This window comes from Carcharodon carcharias, chromosome 2, assembly GCF_017639515.1.
Source record: "Carcharodon carcharias isolate sCarCar2 chromosome 2, sCarCar2.pri, whole genome shotgun sequence".
In the NCBI taxonomy this organism is placed as follows: Eukaryota; Metazoa; Chordata; class Chondrichthyes; order Lamniformes; family Lamnidae; genus Carcharodon; species Carcharodon carcharias.
Window position 1 is genome coordinate 163306581 of NC_054468.1, and position 23315 is coordinate 163329895.

General features: G+C 41.2%; 1 protein-coding gene across 3 annotated transcripts in view; it reads left to right on the top strand.

Moving 5' to 3' along the window:
- LOC121292561 (protein transport protein Sec23B) overlaps positions 1 to 23315 on the top strand; it is a 67387-nt gene that overhangs the window by 38564 nt on the left and 5508 nt on the right. For all 3 annotated transcript variants that reach the window (XR_005946290.1, XM_041214693.1, XM_041214706.1), the window contains exons 13-17: positions 7533 to 7639; positions 10862 to 11015; positions 11127 to 11204; positions 12678 to 12839; positions 18240 to 18326. Coding sequence is in view for 2 of the 3 variants with exons in the window: in XM_041214693.1 (XP_041070627.1) it covers positions 7533 to 7639; positions 10862 to 11015; positions 11127 to 11204; positions 12678 to 12839; positions 18240 to 18326 (588 nt within the window). In the remaining variant the exon portion in view is untranslated. The remainder of the gene's footprint in view (positions 1 to 7532; positions 7640 to 10861; positions 11016 to 11126; positions 11205 to 12677; positions 12840 to 18239; positions 18327 to 23315) is intronic.

The window sequence follows — 23315 nt, forward strand, 5'->3', positions numbered from 1 at the left end:
TGTGTTGTAGGGTAATTTTGACATGATAAAGGCTTGGCATTTCTGATCATATATTTGCATATTTATTTTGCATTCTTGTTGAACCAGTCTTGGTGCCCACAAGATTCAAGTCCATGGTCTGGGTGCATGTGTCTTAGATCACAGATTTGATCTTGCCCCAAAGCCCTTCCACATTGACATCACTGGAGCCTGAGGGAGCAAGATGGGAAAAAAGTTTTATACCTCGAATCGTTCTGTTGTTTTTATATCCTGGATAATGTGGATGTTAAATCTTCTCCTGGATATCTTCTGTGTTTGGGTGCTAGGTGTATGCTCCTGGTGGAACGTTAAGGTCTATGGCCTGTCCAGCAGTCATTTGCACTCCGAATGGCTCGGATTATGTACACACCCTTCCTATCCCAGGCTTGGAGAATGATATAATTCAGAAGATGCAGGTGCTTGGATCAGAGATGTTTCCACATTGTTTTATATTTATCTTTCTGGTGGATGAGTGTGTTTGTGATGGTGAACCCATATTCAATGCACTTGGTGAGGAGAAGGAGACTGTTGATTTTTGATTTCCCCAGGCTTTTTTCCCCGATGGTGCCCTTCCAACCAGTGTAGTTGCATCCAACTGTGGCATTAAAATCTCCCAGTAGAATCCCAGGGTGTTGTAATGCTGAGAATCAAGATTTTCTTGGATGATCTGTGGGCCCAGCTGTAGTGCTGAAGACTAGTGCTACATAACTAGCTGCGCCCCTAGCTAAGCTGTTCCAGTATGGATACAATACCAGCATCTACCCAGCAACATGGAAAAACAGCCCGAGTATGCCCTTTCCACAAAAAGCAGGACAAATACAATCCAGGCCAATTACCACCCCATCAATCTACACTCAATCATCAGAAAAGTGTTGGAAGTTGTCATTGACCAGGCTATCAAGTGGCATTTATTCATCAATAACTTACTCACTGATGCTAGGTTCAAGTTCCTCCAGGACCACTTGGTTCTAAATCTCATCACAAGTTTAATCCAAATGTGGGTAAAAGAGCTGAATTCCCATGGTGAGATGAGTAATTTCCCTTGACATTGAGGAGGTAGTGTTTGACCAAGTGCAATATCATGAAGCCCTTGTAAAATTGAAGTTAGTGGGATTTGGGGAAAACTCTCCATTGGCTGATGTCATACCTAGCACAAAGGAAGATGATTGGCCTCCAACAACCACAATCGCCTCAGCCCCGAAACATTGCTGCTGGAGTTCCTCAGGATAGTGGCCATGCTCAACCATCTTTAGCTTCATCAATGACCTTCCCTCCATCATGCTGTCAGAAGTGGGGATGTTCACTGATGATAGCCCCGTATTCAGTTCCATTTGCAGCTACTCAGTTATTGAAGCAGTCCATTCCTGTTAACAACAAGATCTGGACAACATTGAGGCTTAGGCTGATGTGTTGTATGACTCTTACTTATCACTTAAGTATTATAAGAGAATCTAACCATCTCCCCTTGACATTCAATGATATTACCATCACTTAAATCCTGACCAACAACTGGGGTCACCATTGACTAAAAACTGAACTGGACCAGCAACATAAATACTCTGAACAAAAGTGCAGGTCAGACACTGGGAATTCGGCAGCAAGTAACTCCTGTCCTGGCTCCCCAAAACCTGTCCACCATTTACAAGACACAAGTCTGAAGTGTGATGGAATACTCTCTGCTTGCCTGGGTGAGTGCAGCTCCAACAACATTTGAGAAGCTAGACACCATCCAGGACAAAACAACCCGCTTGATTGGCACCCAATCCGCCACCTTAAATATTCATTTCCTCCATGACTGGAACTGTAGTTATAGTGTGTACCATTTACAAGATGCATTGCAGCAGCTTGCTGAGGCTCCTTCAAGAGCAGCTTCCAAGCCTGTGACCTCTATCACCTAGAAGAACAAGAACAGCAGGCACAAGGTAATATCCCTCTGGGTCTTGCACCATTCTGATTTGGAAATATATCGCTGTTCCTTCACGGTGTTGAGTCAAAACCCTGGATCATTTTACTTAAAAGCACTTTGGGTTTACCTACAGCAGAAGGTCTAAAGCGATTGAAGAAGGTGGCTTGCCACCACCTTCTCAAGAGCAATAAGTACTGGCCTTGTCAGTGAGGTCACATTACAAATAAATAAAAAATAAACCTACAATGGGCGAAATTTGTCCCCCTCACCGTTCTCAAATATATTTCTTGTGATCACGAGAGGTTAAGTTGTGTTTAGTATTGGTTATTGGAGCTGGCAATTGATCAGATTTTCACAAGTTCTAATTGCTGTGAATCAATTTATTGGTTATTTTAAAGTATTCTGATCATTTGAAATAATCCTCATGGCACTTGGTACAGCATTTGCTAACTGCACGTGTTTCCCATTAACTATTAGCTTTTTTCTCTGGTGATGCACCAGCTAGGCTAATATTTTCCGCCAAGTTCAGTTTTGGGAGGTGAATACATTCGACGTAGGGTGAACTCCTTTCCAAAGGAAAGCATTTGCAATTGAGATGTTGAGGGAAGCATGTAACCACTGGTATGGAGCCATGCATTACTGCTTCAGTGGACTGTGTTATTTTGCTACTATTTGCAACCTTCCTTTTTGTTCCCATGATTTGCAAAAACAGTGGTAGGTTATTTATGTTTCAAATATTTTGGCTAAGATTCAAATGCAAAATTATAATCAGAAAAAATCTGGTACGTTGCATTGCATTTTCTGCCTTCCCACTATTAGCTTTCCATATACTATTTTTTGGTAAAGAATAAGTGAAGGTGTCAAGTTTGTGAGCTTCTGCCAATTAACTCGTCAAAAGGAAGTGGTGAACAAGAGTACATTTCCTTTCCTTGCTTCCTGTGGGAAAAGTACCCAGTTTCAGCTATGGAAGTATCGGAAATGGGAATTTTTCAGAAGGGAGTCTTGGATATGAATGTACACTTTGCTATTCTGTGATATCAGCTATTCTGTGATACCAATGTGCCACATTCAGGTTGAATACACTGGGAAACTTTGCTCTCAAACTGAGTTCTAACCCATGTAAGATGGCACTAACTTAGGATTGTAGAGTTTTAAAGTAGTATGTTTGAACTATGCAAATAAGTGTTGTGCTGTATTTCAGTGCTCTCCTGGCTGGCCTCCTATCTTCCCGCTTCCATAAACTTAAGTTCATCCAAAAGTTGTGCCCATATCCTAACTCGCACCAAGTTTTGTTCTCCCATCACCTGTGCTTTTTGACCTGAATTGAGATTTAAGCACAAAATCCAGGCTGGTACTCCAGTGTGATACCAATAGAAACTACAGCCCGGGTTGTGACTGAGCCGGGGGCTGGAACCAGGTTTCAGCCCACATCCACCCTGCCCAGATTCAGTTCCCGAGCCTGCCCCTCCTGGATTGGAGCCATTCTGTTCAACCCCTCAAATTAAAAAAAACACATTAAAGGGGGTTGGTTAGCTCAATTGGCTGGACAGCTGGTTTCTGATGCAGAGTGACACCAATAGTGCAGGTTTAATTCCTGTACCAGCTGAAGTCATCCATGAAGGCACCGCCTTCTCAACCTCGCCCCTCGCCTGAGGTGTGGTGACCCTCAGGTTAAACTCACCACTAGCCGTCTCTCTCTAATGGTCCTCTGGGACTATGGCAACTTTCAATCACAGAACAGAGTGGCACAGCGGATGCGTGCTGGGCCCATAACATAGAGGTCAATGGATCGAAACCATTCTCTGTGATTGTGGGGTCAGTTAGCTCAGTTGGCTAGCTGGCCAGTCTGTGGTGCAGAATGATGCCAATTGCATGGGTTCAGTCCTTGTACTGGCTGTGATAGTTCATGGATCGCTTCCTCCTTGCCTTACCCCAATTTTTAAAATTTTTGCTCTTATCTTTAAATCCCTCCATTGCTTTGCCCCTCCCTTTCTCGGGTTTGTAGGTCTGCAGAAGTTAATGTTTCTTCAACTCCAACCACATGCCTCATCCCACCATTGGCAGTTGTGCCTTCAGCTGTCCATGCTTGATGTTCTGTGATTTCCTCCCTAAGCCTCTCCACCTCTCCCTCCTTCTTTTGAGTCTGCTTAAAACCTACTTCTTTAGACAAGGGTTTGGTCACCTGACCTAGTGTTTTCTTTTTTGCTTTGGTATTAGATTAAACTTCTATAAAGTGCCTTGGGGTGGGACATTTTATTGAATAAAAGGTGCTTTATTACTACATGATGTTGTATTGGATCATTATCTGCTTTGTTTAATGGTAGCACTCTGGGCTGAGTAAGAGGGTTGTGTACTCAACGCTTGGACATGGAAGACAATTCTGGGCTGACATCAATGTAGCACTGAAGGAGTGCTGCACTGTTGGAGGTGCTATCTTTTGGCAGAGACTTTAAATTGAGGTCCTTTGATTGGGGGATGTAAAAGGCCTGTAGTAATATTTGGCAGTTCTGTGCCCTGGCCAACATTCCCAAAAACAAGTTTATCTCAATGCAAAAACAAAGATAACTGGAAAAACTCAGCAGGTCTGACAGCATCTGCGGAAAGGAACACAGTTGACGCTTCGAGTCCATATGACTCTTCATCAGAACAAAGGAAATAGAGAAATGAGGTGAAATATAAGCTGATAGAAGGGGTTGGGACAGGTAGAGCTGGATAGAGGGCCAGTGATAGGTGGAGGCAAAGAAGAGATTTCCAAAGATGTCATAGACTTAAGGACAAAGGGGTGTTGACGGTGGTGATATTACGGGCGGAGAGAGGGCAGAAATAGAGAAAATGGACCGGACACAACCATGGTGTATGGGAATGCTTGGATAAATAAAAAGGAAGACAGAAAGAAAGCACTGGCATGGGAGGTAGAATCGTCAGAATAGATGCGAAGCAGCTGGAGAAACTGAGACACTGGAGCAGAGTCCTGGGAGGAAGTGTAATCAAAGTAGCTGTGGAAATCACTGAGCTAATAGTGAATCTTGGTTGATAGTCTATCCCCAGAAATGGAGACAGACGTTGAGGAAAGGAAGAGCTGGACCATGTGAAGGCAAGGGAAGGGTGGAAACTGGAAACAAAGTTTTCCAGTACTGGATGAGGGCAATGTTCCCTCAAAGCTGCATGGCCATGCAGTAACCCGGAAAGCTCTGCGCAAGTTAGCTCCTATCAGTTACCATGCGTAAGTGACCGCACAAAAATATTCAAAAGGCCACTCACTTAAACAAAGCCTGTGCACTCCGAGGGGGAGGAAACATAGGAAATATTGAACCCGAGTATGAGTGGAACAAAGAATATTCCACATGTCTAGACAAATTCCCATAGCCATACCTTTTATTTAGTGAAGTGAGTGGAATTGAAGGAGAAGTTTTTCAATGTGAGAACGAGTTCAGCCGGGTGGAGGAGAGTGGTGGTGGTGGATGGAACCTGTTTTGGCCTCTGTTCAAGGAAGGGAGTGCCCTCGGGCTGTCCTGGTGAGGGATGGAGACGTAGAGAAATTGGTCCATGATGAAAAGGAGACAGGGCCTGGAAACTGTTGAAGTGGCGGAAGCCGTTGGAAGACTCCTGATGAAGGTAGGAAGAGACTGTGTTCCAGGGGAGAAAATATAGTCGAGGTAGAAAGAAGTAAGTTATTTGGACAAGAGCAGGCTGAAATAATGGACAGTCCAGTGGATCTTGGGAAGGAGATTGAAACATGCTGAATGGCGTTGAGGAACTATTAGATTGGAGGCCATGGAGGGAAAGTCTCCAGAGATGAGGTCAGTGACAATCTTGAAAATGATGGCTTGATGCTTGATGGTGAATCATGGTCTGGGGGAGGTAGGAGAAAGTTCAGAGTTGCTCGGTAGAGGTTGGTTTGCCAAACAACAGCATCACATTTGTCAGCACCTTTAATGGCAATGTAAGGGGTGGACCTGAAAGAACGAAGTGCTCCAAGTTCAGTGGAAGATAGGTTAGAGTGAGTGTGGGGATCAGAGAAATTGAAGCAGCTGACAGTTCTCAATGAAAAGATCAAGAGGGGTTAAGAGGCCAGTGGGAGGGATCCAGATGGAATGAGAATTCTGAAGATGGACAAAAGGGGTTGCTGTGCAAGGGGAAGACTCTTGGCCAAAGAAGTGGGTGCAAAGATGATGTTGAGGTCATTGAAATGGGGGTGTAAGGGCATGAAGTTGAACCCTTTGCTGAAGACTGATCATTCCCTGTATTTGCTGCTCAGAGCAAGTGACTGTTTTATGGAACGCCTCCATTCTGTCTGCATCGGTGACCCTGAACTTCTGGTTGCCTGTTGTTTTAATTATCCACCCCACTCCCACTCTGACTTCTCTGTCCTTGACCTTCTCTACTGTCCCATTGAAGCTCAAAGTATGCTTGAAGAACAGCACCAATGCCTTGAGTACTCAACATTGAGTTCAACAATTTCAGATCATAACCTCTTCCACCTTTTTTTTTGACAGCGGCTGTTGATGATTCTGCTATTCCTATTTACAGAGCCTCTAAACCCATCTTTTGTTACTTGACCCATTACTGTCTCCTTTTGCCTTGCACCATCATTCCTTTTGTCATTTAGCTTTCTGCCTTCCACCAGATCACAGACCTTTGTTCCAGTTTGACTGATTTCACTGTGTGTGTTGTTGTGGCATAAAAATGAGACTACTTGAGTCTGTGAGCTTCTAGCAAGCAAAGTTTTTATTCAAGCATATGCTGGGAGGACACAGCCTGGTTCTACAGTTTGTTTCCTCGATACAAAGGCTGCGTAGCATATTTAAATCTTTCGGTTATCACATTTCACTAAACTGCCTAGTACAATCTCCAGTTACGTACCTAATGAGCAGAATTATTCAGGCTGGAGATGTCTCATTATCTCACTGGGAGACTGGAAAATGCCTCGGTTCTAATGCCACCCAGTCTGTGCTCTTATCACTCTAACATTTGTTTACCCACCCTGTGAAGGTCATTAAGTTTTATGACTTGTGGTTGTTAGTTGGGTTCCCACAGTACCCTTCATACCTATATGTTGGCTATATTTCCCATCATGCTTAGTAAGAGCTCTCACAACTATACTTAAAGCTATTAATGCTAATAACTACATTTGTCTACTTTTAAAGTTGTTAATGAACATTTTAATAACAGTTGTAATATCTAATTATTTCATCACCCCACTTCAGTGTTTAAGGTTAGTAATGACAGCTGCAAAGTTCTCAAATTTCCATGGGTAGCTTTTAGCTGATATAAATTTACTAACTTTCGATTACAATCCCAAGAATTTGCCCTTTCAGATGTGGATGTGTTTAAAGAAAACAGGTTTAGCTATGGTGCAGGTTGGAATGCTGGTAGTTTCATGTTTGTCCGTAGTGCTTAAGAAGTGAAGAATTAAGAATATAAGCACATTATTCAACATTCAAATGTACCATGTTATGTAATGGCTCCATTGATTGTGTGCATCAGTATGCTAACTAAGCCCAGAAAACTAATGAGTTCTGTCGATTCTAACAGACACACTTAAATTTAAAAGTGCTGTTTGATTTATCGTGATATAACTTTCTGTTCTGCTTATGTTATTTTGCAGCATAATGCACCAATTCCTCAGGGTGGACGTGGTGCTATTCAGTTTGTCACCCATTACCAGCATTCCAGCGGTCAGAGACGCATCCGAGTTACTACAGTAGCCAGAAAGTAAGTTTGCTGCAGGTCCTCTAATGCATAAGTATATAATGTAGCATCTTTAATCTCTGTTTTATAATGCTTGGATTATGCTTTAAAATTAACTTTACTTCTCAATAATTTAACTTAAGTTGCACTCAGATGTATTAATTTTGAAGGTGTCTGACGCTCCAATAATCTCCAAACATCATTATTACACTGTAACCTCTCTAATCGGAATGCTTTAAACCAAGTATTTCTGGATTTTGAAATGATGTTAGAGTGCCTAACCATAAGTATGTGGACTGGATATCCTGAGATATAAAACTGACAAAGTATTATAAAGCAGTAATAAAAATTGTTTTATTTATCTAAATACTATGCTTTGCATGTTTCCAAAGTACTGGCTCTTTAACATTAGAAAACACAATTATCAGTGAGTGCTGAGCAGGCCCTGGATATTTGTGGCACAATTTAACACTGGCAGACTGACTGTGTGAAAAAGGGGGAGGGCATGCTACTCAGCCAGGAAGATGTGTGATGGCTTCAGACTTTGTTGTGTCTCTGCTCTGACTGTTGGACAGGCTCCTTACCCTGGGTTAGCAACTCTGAACCACAGAAATATGTAAGTGGGCCAAGGACTGGCAACTGGCGGCCGGGGTCGGGGTGGGGGGGGGGGTGGTCAGTGAAAGACAACATGAACTGATTACCGTTCTTGAAATATATCCCTGCCCATCTCAAAAATGTCCTTGAAACATAATTCTTTGACTGCATCCTCTTCTGTCTCCACTACTCCACCTGCTTGGATATGTTAGAGGCACTTGTCCTTGACAAAGGCCATTAGAGTAGTGCACGGAAAAGCTCCGGAGGTACTATTTACAGCTATTTTGGCCATAACGTTAACATTGTTGCAACAGTACAAGTGGCCAGCCTTGGAATTGAATGCACGCTCAAAAAAAATTCCAGACAAGTGGTATTTCCTGATTTCAGAGTTCCAGATTTGAGGGGTTACAGCGTATCTGTTTCTTGACATTTTAAAGTTCTCTCTGTATAAGTTTTGCAGCGAAAGTCTGTTCCGTTCTGTGAATCAGTCTTTCTAAATTGTAGCATTAAAACTCAAAATCACCCCACCTGCTTTGTTTGGATAAGTTGTAACACATTCTAGCCAAAATTATGGGCCATTTTCTGAATGTGATCAGTTTCAACTTGTAATTAAATTTCTTGAGATCTAGTCCAATATTTTGCTTTTCTAACTTTTTACACAGATTTGATATGTTAATCCTAAACTATATCTCTGTTGTAGACATGGTGGCTGTTTCTAGTATTAGTACAAATAATTCTACACTAAAAATATGTACCAGTACTTAAATAGCTTATACAGTTCTGTATTGTGTTAATCCCCCTTACGTTTGTCACCCGGATCGATAATAGCAAATCAATATAATTAAAATTTTGGCTGAAAGTTGAGGAAGGGGCAGAAGTCCTGTCACCCTCTGAAAGCAGGAGGTGGTGCCATTACGATGAGGGCTGCCATTACTCCAGGGGAGCCCATGGGTGGGCCAGAGAGTGCCCATAAAACAGGACTCTTAGCAGAACTGCAGTATTTTACAGATTAAATCATTTTAAAAAGAGCATAACAAACAGAACGGGGAGGGGAAAGCACTCACATACACATGCACACTTAGATATACAAATAGAATTTAGTAATGTCAGTTGTGGCTCAGTTGATAGCACTCTTGAGTCACAAGGTTCTGGGTTCAAGTCTTATTTCAGGAATTGAGCACTAAAATTGAGGCTGACACTCCAGTGCGGTTTTGATGGAGTGCTGCACTGCCAGAGGTGCCATCTTTCAGATGAGACATTAAACCAAGGCCCCACCTGCTTGCTTTGGTAGATCCCATGACACTGTTTCTTCGAGAAGCTCAGGGGAGTTATCCCCAGTATCAAGGCCAATAATTATCCCTCACTCAACATTACTAAAACAGATTATTTGGTCATTATTATATTGCTGTTTGTGGGAGCTTGTTTTGTGCAAAATTGGCTGCTGTGTCTCCTACATTACAACAGTGACTGTACTTCAAAATAAGTATCTCATTGACTGTAAAGCATTTTGTGACATCTGGTGGCTGTGATAAGTGCTATTTAAATGCAAGTCTTTTTCTTTTTTAGCATCACTTAAGTGGAGAAAAGGAGATGTTTAAATGGCAGAGATGATCTTAATGTGAGATAATATGCATAATAAGCAAAATCAAATAAATAAAACATCTGCGAGACAATGCGAATGTGAATAATTTAACGAGCTGGGCGTTAAGCAGGTAGAGAAGCATAGCATCATAAGATTCGGCAGCCTAAGAGCTTGGTAGAAGAAAAACATAGGATTAATGCCAAGGAATCCACAAATCTATATTTTCGTGGGAGTAGAGCCGGTTAACTCAGCTAGTTAGATGGCTGGGTTGTGGTTCAGAATAATGCCAGTAGCACGGATTTGCTTCCCATACATGTGTGTGTTGATCACCTTGTTCCCCTTGTTCTCTTCCTATGTGGGTCTGCCCTCATAATGCTCGCAGTCTAAACAGGCCTGGCATAATACAGAAGACTGGACCCCTAGACCGATGGGATTGCCTTAGCTAAGTAATCCAACTTCGTTCCCACCTGTGTGCCCAAAAGGAAAACAAGTGCTCTCCTTGTGATTAGTGATTAGTGTTGATAGAGGAAAGATCAAGACTAGACTTGGAGAACTCACCAAAAGGTTCCCTCTCCTGTCATTGCTGTAAACTTACATTAATGTAATCCATCTGGCTATTCAACTGTATCTATGCAACAGGGTTGGTTCTGGGATTGCAAGGGAGAGTGGAGAAAGAATGGTTATTTTTAAGCTACTTGACTCCCCTTTATTTTCCAATTTAAAAGCGCTGGATTCATAGTGATTACGTTATGAACTAACTTCACGACTAAAACAATGGCCAGGATTTACCAGCTCCTGGGAGGCTGGTAAAATCCCAGGGAGCCTCTGTTGGCAGCATCAGGAACCTGCCTACTCCTTAATTGGAAGTGGGACCCATAGGTGGCCAATTAGGAGGCTGCCTGTGGTAAAATTGCCCAGCAGCCCCTACTGCTGGCAAGTGCGGCTCAGGACCCACTTTTTACTCTAACGCTTGGGCCCCAATGCCTCTTGTAGAAGTTCAGTCCAATGATTGGAAACAGAGGGGTCAGAGTGAAATTTAGCCTGCTGTTAATATTTGCTTTGATTTTTAGCTGGGCAGATGCACAAAGTCAACTCCAGCAGATAGAAGCTGCATTTGATCAGGAAGCATCAGCTGTGCTGATGGCAAGACTGGGAGTTTTTAGGGCTGAATCCGAGGAAGGCCCTGACGTACTTCGTTGGTTGGACAGGCAACTAATCCGACTGGTAAGGACATCAAGTACCTGTATTGAATCTAAAAAGGCAGTTGACTCATTTTAAATCAAGACTGCACCAACTTTAACCCTGTTAATTATTTTCTGTCTCTTTTTCCATCAGTGTCAAAAGTTTGGCCAGTTCCACAAAGATGATCCTAACTCCTTCAGACTTTCAGAAACATTCTCCCTTTATCCACAGGTAAATACGATAATAAAATGATTAGTTTGGCAGTTATAAAAAATGATAATCCTAAAATGCAAAGAGAATGATGGGATAATCTGAGAAAATGTCCTTAAACGAGGAGATATTTGTGAAACACTGTAGTTCTTTCACAAAACCAATTCTTAAAGATTCAGTTGTAGCCACCTTCAAATAGGTGAAGAGTACCTTTTTGAGAGCACAACTAATTACTTCTAATAATGCTTTTTAAACATGAAAGCTCTGTTGAATCAGGTGGTAATTGCATTCTATGGGAGAAGCTGGGACTGAAGAAGGTAAGATTGAGAGGAGATTTGATAGAGGTATGCAAACTCATGAGACTGGACAGAGTAGGTAGTGAGAAACCGTTCCCATTGGTGGAAGATCCGAGAACCAGAGGGCACAGATTTAAATAAATTGTCAAAAGAAGCAATGGTGACATGAGGAAATTCTTTTTACACAGCTGATGGCTAGGATCTGGAATGCACTACCTGAGAGTGTGTTGAAGGTAAATTCAATCCTGGCATTCAAAAGGGAACTGGACCTTTTTCTGGAAAGAAAATAAATTGGAAGGCTTGCGGGGAAGTGGCAGGGGAAGTTGCTTTTGCAGAGAGCCAGCATGGACTTGATGGACCAAATGGCCTCCTGCGCTATAACCATTCTATGATGTAATACTGAGCACTACAGACTAGGCCTATCCCAGACTCAGTCACTGGGCTGTGCTGAGTTAGCTGATCTCAGTCATAGTTGCAGTGGAATGTTAGTTATCCTAAGGAAGGGGCTAAATCAGTCAGAGATCCAACTTTTATTTAACTAGTGGCTCTCCTGCAAAGCTTAAGAACTTGAACTTGAACATCAGGTGGGTAAAAGAATGGTTATGGTGTGATTTCATCCCCTTTCAATGTGGGTGAATGGCTATCAAAATAATCACCCATGAATAACTATTTGGGAAAGGGACTGTAACACCATATGGGTCAGGAAAAATAGCAAGCTCTGTCTACTGTGTCTATGTAGCAGAGTCAATTCTAGTATTGAAGGAATAGCTCAGCCTATAGAACTTATTAAAAGCTTTGAATGTCAATGTGAGGTGCTTATCCAACCCTCTACTTCCTCCTTAATTCAGAAACACTCAATGACAAATAGATCTCAAGAAAAGTATTCTGAATGGGAGAGTCTCTTTGAATGAGGGATGGTCCTTTAGAAAATAAGCTCCACCCAGGAAGACACTTGATAACTAGAAATCACTCATGCGAAGTTTCTTTTATTTCAGTTCAGACTCTCTGCCTTGAGGATACCCATCACATCATGGCTCAGCCAAACAGCTGGGATAGGGATCTTTCCTTCTTTTAGACTGTAATTCTGTCAAACTGAAGCTCAACCTAGACACCTTGTGAGGTATTTCATAGGGGTACAAATGTATTATGACTTATCCTGTGATGCTTTAACTAACTTTTTTTTTGTTTGTCACTTTAGTTTATGTTCCACCTGAGAAGGTCCCCTTTTCTTCAAGTTTTCAATAATAGCCCTGATGAGTCGTCCTACTACCGCCATCATTTCATGCGACAAGATCTAACACAGTCTCTCATCATGATTCAGCCTATTCTCTATTCTTATTCTTTCTATGGACCACCTGAGGTGAGATTTAGTGCATAAATAATGCATAAAAAGTTGCTAATACCAAGTTTATTCCACAAGTGAAAGATTTTATATAATGAATCCTGAAGCTTTATGTTCAAAAGGCTTGTCTTACATGAACAACTTTTATTTGGCACAGTTTAAAACAATTGAAGCCTGTGGGATAAAAACAGAAAATGCAGAGAACACTCTAATAAGGTCTGGCAGTGTTTGTGGTAAGAGAAATAGAGTTAACATTTCAGGTTCATGATCTTTCATCCGAACTGGGAAAAGTTAGAAATGTAACGTGTTAAGTCAATCAAAGAGGAGGAGGGTGGGGAAAAATAACAAAAGGGGAGGTCTGTAATAGGACGGAAGATAGGAGACTTTGAAACCTATTTCAGATTTCCACTGTCCGCAGTATTTTGCTCTTGGAAGCCTGGAAGATCCTTGGTTTGTCGGTTTTACTTGATCTCAGCCAGAATGACAGTACGACATATCGTAGGCTTCTGCACCAGGGTTATTAAAAGGGAAAGAATTGGGGTTGTTGATCCTGATTGTTATCATCAGCTCATGGTAGAATTGCATATGCATTGATGATTGGTTCCAGCTTAATTGTGAAACCTGACCCTGTAGTCATTCATTTTGAGGCGAACACATGACAATGGCCACTTAGCCAAGATATCTGAGGGAACTAGAGCCTCTAAAGCTGTAGTCCAGAAAAAAAACCGTTGCGGAAAGGAAAGTTGGAATGTATGTAAGTTGTTACATATCATGTTGCATATTGCATACTGTATTCTAGGGAAATGTTCTGAGTAGCTTATTGCTTTTTTTCCATCAGTTTATATTTGTGCCCCTTCTTTATTCATTCACAGGATATGGGCAACACTGGCTAGGTCAGCATTTATTGCCCATCCATAATTGTCCTTGAGAAGGTGGCAGTGAGTTGCCGCTTTGAACCGCTGCAGGCCATGTGGTGTAGGTACACCCACAGTGCTGTTAGGGAGGGAGTTCCAGGATTTTAACCCCGCGACAGTGAAGGAACGGTGATATAGTTCTAAGTCAGGATGGTTTGTGGCTTGGAAGGAAACTTGTGGGTGGCGGTGTTCTGATGCATCTGCTGCCCTTGTCCTAGGTGGTAGAGATCATGGGTTTAGAAGGTGCTGTTGTAGGAGCCTTGGTGAGTTGTTGCAGTATATCCTGTAGATAGTACACACTGTTGCCACAGTGGTAGAGGGGTGAATATTTTAAGGTGGATGGGGTGCCAATCAAGCGGGCTGCTTTGTCCTGGATGCACTCATCCAGGCAAGTGGAGAGTATTCCATCCAACTCCTGATTTGTGTCTTGTAGACAGAAACATAGAAAATAAGAGCAGGAGTAGGCCATTCGGCCCCTTAAGCCTGCTCTGCCATTCATCTAGATTATGGCTGATTTTCTACCACAATGCCATTTTCCCATACTATCCCCATATCCCTTGATATCTTTACTATTTAGAAATCTATTGATATCTGTCTTGAATATACTCAATGAGTGAGTGAGTCTCCACAGCCCTCTGGGGTAGAGAACTCCAAAGTGTTACCACTCTTGAGTGAAGAAATTCCTCCTCGTCTCTGTCCTGAATGGTCTACCTCTTATTCTGAGACTTTTTCCCCTGGTTCTAGATGACCCCCACTAGCCAGGTAAACGTCCTTCCTGCATCCACCCCATTGTAACCTGTAAGAATTCTGTATGCTTCAGTGAGATCATCTCTCATTCTTCTCAGCTCTTGTTAATAAGGCCCCGTCCCCTCAATCTCTCCTCATTAGACAATACCAGCATCCCAGAGATCAGTCTGGTGAGCCTTCATTGCACTCCCTCTTAAGGCAAGTATATCCTAAGGCGAGCAAAACTGTACCCAATATGCAAGGTATGGCCTCGTCAGTTCCATGGGATTTATCAACTTTCAGTCCCATTAATTTCTCCAGTACCACATTTTTACTAATACTAATTTCTTTCAGTCTCTCATTCTCACCAGTTCCTTGGTTCTCTAGTGTTCCTGGGAGGTTTTTGTGCCTTCCTCCATGAAGACAGACACACAGTGTTTGTTTAGTTTCTCTGGAATTTCATTATTCCCCATTGTAAATTCTGCTATCTCTACCTGTAATGGGCTCACATTTGTCTTAACTAATCTTTTCCTTTTTACATACCTACAGAAGATTTTACACTTTTTGTTTTTGGCTATACAATTGCAGCAAGATTTCTTTACACAAATCCTGTTGCAATAAAGACCAGTATAACACTGGCCTTCCTAATTGCTTACTGCACCTACAATTTAGCTTTTAGTGATTTATGAACAAGGACACCCAGGTCCCTTTGTGCACCAACGCTTCTCAATTTCCCACCATTTAAGAAATACTCTGCATTTCCTACCAAAGTGGATAACTTCACATTTTTCCACATTATATCCCATCTGCCATGTTCTTGCCCACTCACCTTAGCCTGTCTAAATCCCCTTGAAGCCTCTTTGCATCCTCCTTACAACTCGCATTTCCACCTAGTTTTGTGTCATCAGCAAACTTGAAAATATTACATTTGGTCCCCACATCAAAATCATTGATATAGAGTGTGAGTAGCTGGGGCCTAAGCACTGATCCTTACAGAACCCCACTAGTCACAGCCTGTCAACCAGAAAATGACCCATTTATTCTTATTCTGTTTTCTATCCATTAACCAATACTCAATATATGCCAGTATATTATCCCCCAACATCATGTGCTCTAATTTTGCTTACTCAGCTTCTGTGTGGGACCTGATAGACTTCCGAAAATCCATATACATCAAATCCACAGGTTTCCCCCTTATCCTGCTAGTTACATCCTCAAAAAACTCTTTTAATAGTTTTGTCAAACATAATTTCCCTTTCATAAACCCATGTTGACCCTGTCCAATCTTACCATTATTTTGTAAATGTCCTGTTATCACATCCCTTATAATAGATTCTAGCATTTTCCCTATTACTGATGCCAGGCCAACAGGTCTGTAGTTCCCCATTTTCTCTGTCCCTCCTTTCTTAAATAATGGGGTTACATTTGCTACCTCCCAATCTGCAGGAACTGTTCCAGAATCTATAGAATGCATCTGCTTTCTCTACAACAACCTCTTTCAACAATTTAGGATGTAGATCATCCAATCCATGAGATTCATCAACTTTCAGTCCCTTTTACTTCTCCAAATATTACTTTTAATACTAATTTCTTTCAGTTCCTCATTCTCACTAGTCCCTTGATTCTCTAATGTTCCTGGGAATTTTTTGTCTTTTCCTCCATGAAGACAGACACACAGCATTTGTTTAGTTTCTCTGTCAATTCCTTATTCCTCATTAAAAATTCTTCTATCTTTACCTGTAGTGGGCCCATATTGTCTTTGGTAATCTTTTCCTTTTTACATATCTACAGAAGCTTTTACAGTCTCTTTTACGTTTCTGGATAGTTTACTTTCATATTCTGTTTTCTTTATCAGTTTCTTGGTCCTCCTTTGCTGAATTCTAAAATGTACCCAATCCTCAAGCATACTACTTTTTTGACAACTTTATAAGCCTCTTCCTTTGATCCAATACAAATTTTAACTTCTCTTGATAACCATGGTTGGATCATCTTTCCTGCTGGATTTTTGTGTCTTGAAGGAGTATCAATTTGTTGTAAACCATTTATTAATTCTTTAAATGCAAGCCATTGCCTGTCAATCATGATACCTCTTAATGTAGTTTCCCAATCTACCACAGCCAATTTGACCCTCATACCGTAGTTTCCTTTGTTTAGATTTAAGATCCTAGTTTTGGATTGAACCACATCACTTCCAGACTTAATGTAAAATTCTATTGTATTATGGTCACTCTTCCCTAGAGGCTCCTTTACAACAAGATTATTAATTAGCCCTTTCTTCTTGCACAATACTAGACCTAAAATGGCTAGTTCTTTATTAGGTTCCTCAATGTACTGTCTAGAAAATTATCTCCTATACCTCCCAGGAATCCGTCCATAACAGCATTAGTGCTAATTAGGTTTACCTGTCTACATGTAGGTTGAAGTCCTCCATGATTATATTATCCTTGTTGCTTGCACCTCTAATTTCCTGTAAGGTATGTTTCAGTGGGCATGTCTGTGTTGGGCTGTTGACCCTAATTGCTCCCAATTTTGGCACAAGCCCCCAGATATTAGTAAGGAGAACTTCGCAGGGTCAATAGGGCTGAGTTTGCCGTTGTCATTTCCGATGTCTAGGTCCGGTTTCATTCCTTTTAGACTTCATAGCAGTTTAATACAACTGAGTGGCTTGCGAGGCCACTAACAGTCAACCTCATTACTGTGGGTCTGGAGGCATGTGTGTTCCAGACCAGGTAAGGACAGCAGATATTCTTCCCTAAAGGTGAACCAGATGGGATTTTACAATAATCGACAATGATTTTATGTCGATGAAATTACTGAGACTAGCTTTTAAGTCCAGATTTATTAATTGAATTTGAAATCCACCAACTACTATGGGTGGGATTTGAACACATGTCTCCAAAGCATTAACCAGGGGCTCTGAATTACTCGTTCAGTGATATTAACACTACGCCATCAGCTCTTTCTGTGGTCTTCGCTAGTTCTACAGACTTCCGTATTGTAACTCGTGTGGCCAAAAGTGCCCCCACCTTTATATTCTTCAATAAATTTATAGAATGTTAATATACCCCTCAATTTATTTCCTGCCATGAAAGCTACAAACTAACAGGTGTGCATATAAACTAAAAATAACATTTCGTCTTCAGCATCTACAATAAAAATAGAGATGCTGAACAGGTCAGGCAGGCAAAGAAAACGTGAGTCAGTTGATGTTTCAGGCTTAAACCCTTCCTCACAAATGAAAGATATTACTGAAAAATAGCATTTAAGGAGGAACCACAAAAGAGGAAGAAGTGGGATTAAAACACGCAACCACTCCCACAGGAAATTACAAAGTGACCTGTAAAATGTTGTGGTGGGGGCTGGGAAATGATTACAGGACAGAAGTGATATGCACAGGGCATAGAAGGAGGCAAAATGAACCCTATAAAACTCATGTACAAGACAGTTGAGGTGTAGTGTAAGAAAAGCTAAAGAGGGATAGGTAAGTAGAATGGGAGGCATGAAACATGAAAAAGGTGGAGCAGGCTCCAACGGCCCAGGTGTCTGCTTGAAGAAATAAGTAAATCAGTTGATGGCAAGGGTGCACACCATCCTACCAGTGGTATTCCAAAGGAAATAATTGAGGTACCCACCCTAACCCTTGAATCCTTCATCTCTGTTGGAGCATGCTTGAGAGCTTACTTTTTCTGCAGAACAAAATATATATAAGTATTTGCGTAACAGAGGTCTTGTTTATCTTAAGTAATGATGGTAATCATTCATTCATTCTTGTCTTCAGCCAGTGCTTTTAGACAGTAGCAGCATCTTACCAGACCGAATACTCCTCATGGACACTTTCTTCCAGATTGTTATCTATCATGGAGAGGTTAGTATTCAATGAAATCATTTTAGAAAATGTCTACACTGGGTTTCTGGTGTTTGCTTTTCTGAAAACTCAGTCAACCTCTCTAAAGTCTACATCAGCTTGATAGGCCAAGTTTCACTAATTTTTGGTAAGGGTCTTATTTCCAAACAGTAATCAGCTGGAGGACTAATTTCACAGATCTACCTTAAGAAAGCTCCAGGTATTTATTTTTAAACAGTATTATGTGTTGTTGGATATATAATTAAAATAAAGTATATGGAATTGCTTTATATATAAAATGATAGAAATTCAAAAGCATCAAATCATGAACAAATCTTTTTATTTATCATTGGATGCAGGAAACTAAATATATTTATGTAATCATTGAAATTTGCGGCATGGAAGGAACCTATTCAATCCATTGTGTCCTCACCAGCTGACAAGGAGCCATACAGCCTAATCCTACCTTGCAAATCTTGGTCCGTGACCTTCTAGGTTATAGTGCTTCAAATGCATATCCAAGTACTTTTGGAACAGCACCCTTGGTGCAACCAAGTATTAATGAAACGGTCCATGTCTGTATGCAGTAAGACCTGCACAACATTCAGCCTTGGGCTGATAAGCAGCAACTAACATTCATTTCACCCAAGTTCCAGGCAATGATCATCTCCAACAAGAAAAAAATTGAACCATCTCCCCGTGACACTCAGTGGCATTACCATCACCGAATCCCAGACCATTAACATCCTGGGGGTTGCCATTGACCAGCCATATTGATACTGTGGCTACAAGAGCAGGTCAGAGATTGGGAATTCTGTGGCAAGTAACCCTTCTCCTGACTTCTCAAAGCCTGTCCACCATCTACAAGGCACAAGTCAGGAGTGTGATGAAATACACTCTGTCTGAATTAGTACAGCTCCAACAACACTCGAAGTTCAACACCATCCAGGACAAAGCAGCCTGCTTGATTGGCACGCCATCCGCTTAAACATTCACTCCCACCACCATTGACACAGTGGCAGCATCTACAACATGCACTGCAATAATCACGCAACCTCTACCATCTAGAAGGGCAAGAGCCGCAAATGCATTGGAACAGCACCACCTACAAGTTTCCTTTCCAAGCATCCTGAATTGCAACTATATTGCCATTACTGTCACTAGGTCAAAATCCTGGAACTCCCTAACGGCGCTGTAGTCGTATCCACACCAGATGAGCTGCTGTCATTCAAGAAGATGGTTTATCACCACCACTTCGAGAGCAATTAGGGATGGGCAACAAATGCTGGCCTTGCCAGCCATGCTCACATTCCATGAAACAATATATAAGAAAAACTTAAATGTTAAGGGTTTTTTTGCCTCTACCATCTTTTTCAGGCTATGGGTTCCAGATCCCCAACACCCTCTTAATGAGGGTAAAACTTTTGCTCTAAACCTCCTAGATCCTAACCCTAAATCTATGCCCCTTGGCTATGGACCCCTCAATCAAGGAGAATAAGGCCACTTTATCCACTCTATCAAGATCCCTCATAATTTTATGCATCTCAATTACATCTTCCCTCATCCTCCTCTGTTTCAAAGAAAACAACCTATCCAAACTTTCCTCATAGCTAAAATTCTTCAGTCCAGGCAACATCTTTGTAAGTCTCCTCTTTACCCTCTCAAGTGCTGTCACATCTTTCCTATAGTGCAGTGACCAGAACTGCATGTAGTATGTAGCTATGCCCTAACTGGTGTTTTATACCATTCTAGGATAATCTTTCAGCTCTTATATGCCTCGACTAAGTTAAGGACAGTATCAAGTTGAAAGAAAAAACATACAATATGGCAAAGATTAGTGGTAAGCCAGAAGATTGGGAAAGTTATAAAAACTAACAAAAGATGACTAAAAAAATAAACAGGGAGAAACTAAACCTTTGAGGATAAACTATTAAGTAATATAAAAACGGACAGTAAGAGCTTCTTTTAACTATATAAAAAGGAAGAGAGAGGCCACAGTGAACATAGGCCCCTTAGAGAATGAGGATGGGGGAATAATAATGGGGAACCAGGAAATGGAAGAGGAGTTGAATAAATACTTTGTATCAGTCTTAATGGTAGAAGACATGAATAACATTCCAAAAATACTAAATATTCAAGGGGCAAAAGAGGGGGTGGAAACAAATACAACAACTATCGCTACGGAAAAAGTACTAGGGAAATTAATGGGCCTAAAGGCCGATAAGTCCCCTGGACCTGAAGATTTGCCCTGGATATTAAAGGGAGAGATAGTGGATGTACTGGTAATCTTCCAAGAATCCTTAGATTCTGGAAAAGTCCCAGAGGATTGGAAAACTGCCAATGTAATGCCCTTATTCAAAAAGGGAGAGAGACAAAAAACCAATTAGCTTAACATCTGTAATTGGGAAAATGTTAGAGTCTATTTTAAAAAATGTAATAGCAGAGCATTTAGAAAGACATAATATAATCAAGCAGAGTCAGCATGGCTTCATGAAGGGGAAATCACACCTGTCAAATTTATTAGAATTCTTTGAGGAGGTAAGAAGTAGGATAGATAAAGCGGATGTAATATACTTGGATTTCCAAAAGGCATTCGATAAGGTACTGCACATTAGACATTAGGCCACTTAATAAGATAAGAGCCCATGGTGTTGGGGTAATATATTAGCATGGATAGAGGATTGGCTAACTAATAGAAGACAGAGAGTTGGCATTTTCAGGATGGCAACCTGTAACTAGTGGAGTGCCCCAGGGATCAGTGCTGGGCCCACAATTATTTATAATATATATTAATGACTTAGATGAGGGAAGCCAAGTTTGCAGATGACACTAAAATAGGTGGAAAGGCAAGTGGTGAGGATGACACAAGTTGTCTACAGAGGGATATAGAAAGTTAAGTGAGAGGGCAAAAAACTTGGCAGATGGAATATAATGTGGGAAAATGTGTGTTTGTGTACTTTGGCAGGAAGAATAGAGGAGCTGAATATTACTTAAATGGAGAAAGCTGCAGCGCAGAGGGATTTAGGGGCTCTTGTGCATGAATCACAAAAGGCTAGTATACAAGTTCAGAAGGTAATAGGGAAGGCAAATTGAATGTTGGCCTTTAATTTCAACGGGAATGGAGTATAAAAATAGGTCTTGCTAAGACTGTCCAAGGCACTATTTAGACCACATCTAGAATAGGGTGAATAGTTTTGGTCCCCTTATCTAAGGAAAGATATACTGGCATTGGAGGCAGTCCAGAGAATGTTCACTAGGTTGATCCGGGATATGGAGGGGTTTTCTTATGAGGAGAGGCTGAGTAGGTTAGGCCTGTACTCACTGGAGTTTAGAAGAATGAGAGGCGACCTTATTGAAACATATAAGGTTCTTAGGGGGCTTGACAGGGTAGATGCTGAGAGGTTGTTTCCCCTTGTGGGAGAGTCTAGAGCTAGAGGGCATAATCTCAGAGTAAGGGGTCACCCATTTAAGACCGAGATGAGGAGGAATTTCTTCTGAGGCTAGTGAATCTGTGGAATTCTTTACCACAGAGGGCTGTAGAGGCTGTGACATTAATTATATTCAAGGCTGAGATAGATAAATTTTTAATCAGTAAGGGAATCAAGGGTTATGGGGAAAAAGCAGGAAAGTGGAATTGAGCATTATCAGATCAGCCATGATCATATTGAATGGAGGAGCAGACTCGATGGGCCGAATGGCCTACTTCTGCTTCTAAGCCTTATGGCAAGTATCCTAAATGTTTTCCCAACCACCTTATCTAACTGTCCAGCCACCTTCAGGGACATACACTCCAAGCTCCTTCTGTTCCTCTACACTTCTCAGTATCCTACCATTTATTGTGTATTCCTTTGCTTTATTAGCCTTTTCCAAATGCGTTACCTCATACTTCTCCAGATTGAATTCCATTTGCCAATGTTCCACCCATCTGACTAGTCCATTGATAACTTGCTGCACTCTACAGCTTTCTTCATTATCAGCCACATGGCCAATTTTTGTAATGCCTGCAAATTTCTTAATCACATTCCTTGTATTCAGATCCAAATCATTGATTATATACCACAAAAAGCAAGCGTTCAGTACCATAACCTGAGGAAGCCCACTGGAAACAGGCTTCCAGTCACAAAAACACCTCTCCACCATTACTCCTTGCTTCTTGTCTGAGCCAAATTTGGATCCAATTTGCCACTTTACCTTGGAACCTTTGAACTTTTACTTTTGTGACCAGCCTGCCATCTAGGACCTCATCAAAAGCCTTGCTAAAATCCATATAAACTACATCAAATGCACTTCATTGTCCCTCCTTGTTACCTCCTCAAAAAAAAATCAGTAATTTTAGTCAGCCATGACCTTTTAATTCATATCTTTGTGAATAAATGTCCTTTACCTCAGAATTTTCTTCCAGTAATTTAGACTGACCTTTTTAAGCAATCTAGGATACATTTATTTAATTTTTTATTCATTCATGGAATGTGGGCCAGCATTTATTACCCATCCCTAATTGACCTTGTTCATCTGGAGTAAGGCAGCAGATTTCCTAAAGGGCATTAGTAAACCAGATGGGTTTTTATAACAATTGTTCCATGGTCATCATGAGACTTTTAACTCCAGATTTTTATTGAATTCAAATTACACTATCTGCCATGGTGGGATTTGAACCCAGGTACTCAGAGCATTACCCTGGGTTACTAGTCAAGCAGCAATACCACTATGCCATTGCCTCCCTCAAATTTAGTTTGGGCCTGGGGATTTATCCACTTTCAAAGATGTTAAACCCCTTAATAATAATTTTTACTGTGTTAATTTCATGTAACTTTCCACACTCCTCCTTTCTGATTGCAATGTCTTTTTACGAAAATATATGCAAGGTATTCTTTTTAAGGGCCATATAGACATCCTTCACCTCAATACAGGTTTTTATTTATTCATTCATGGGATTTGAGCATCACTGGCTAGGCCAGCATTTATTGCCCATCCCTAATTGCCCTTGATAAGGTGGTGAGCTGCCTTCTT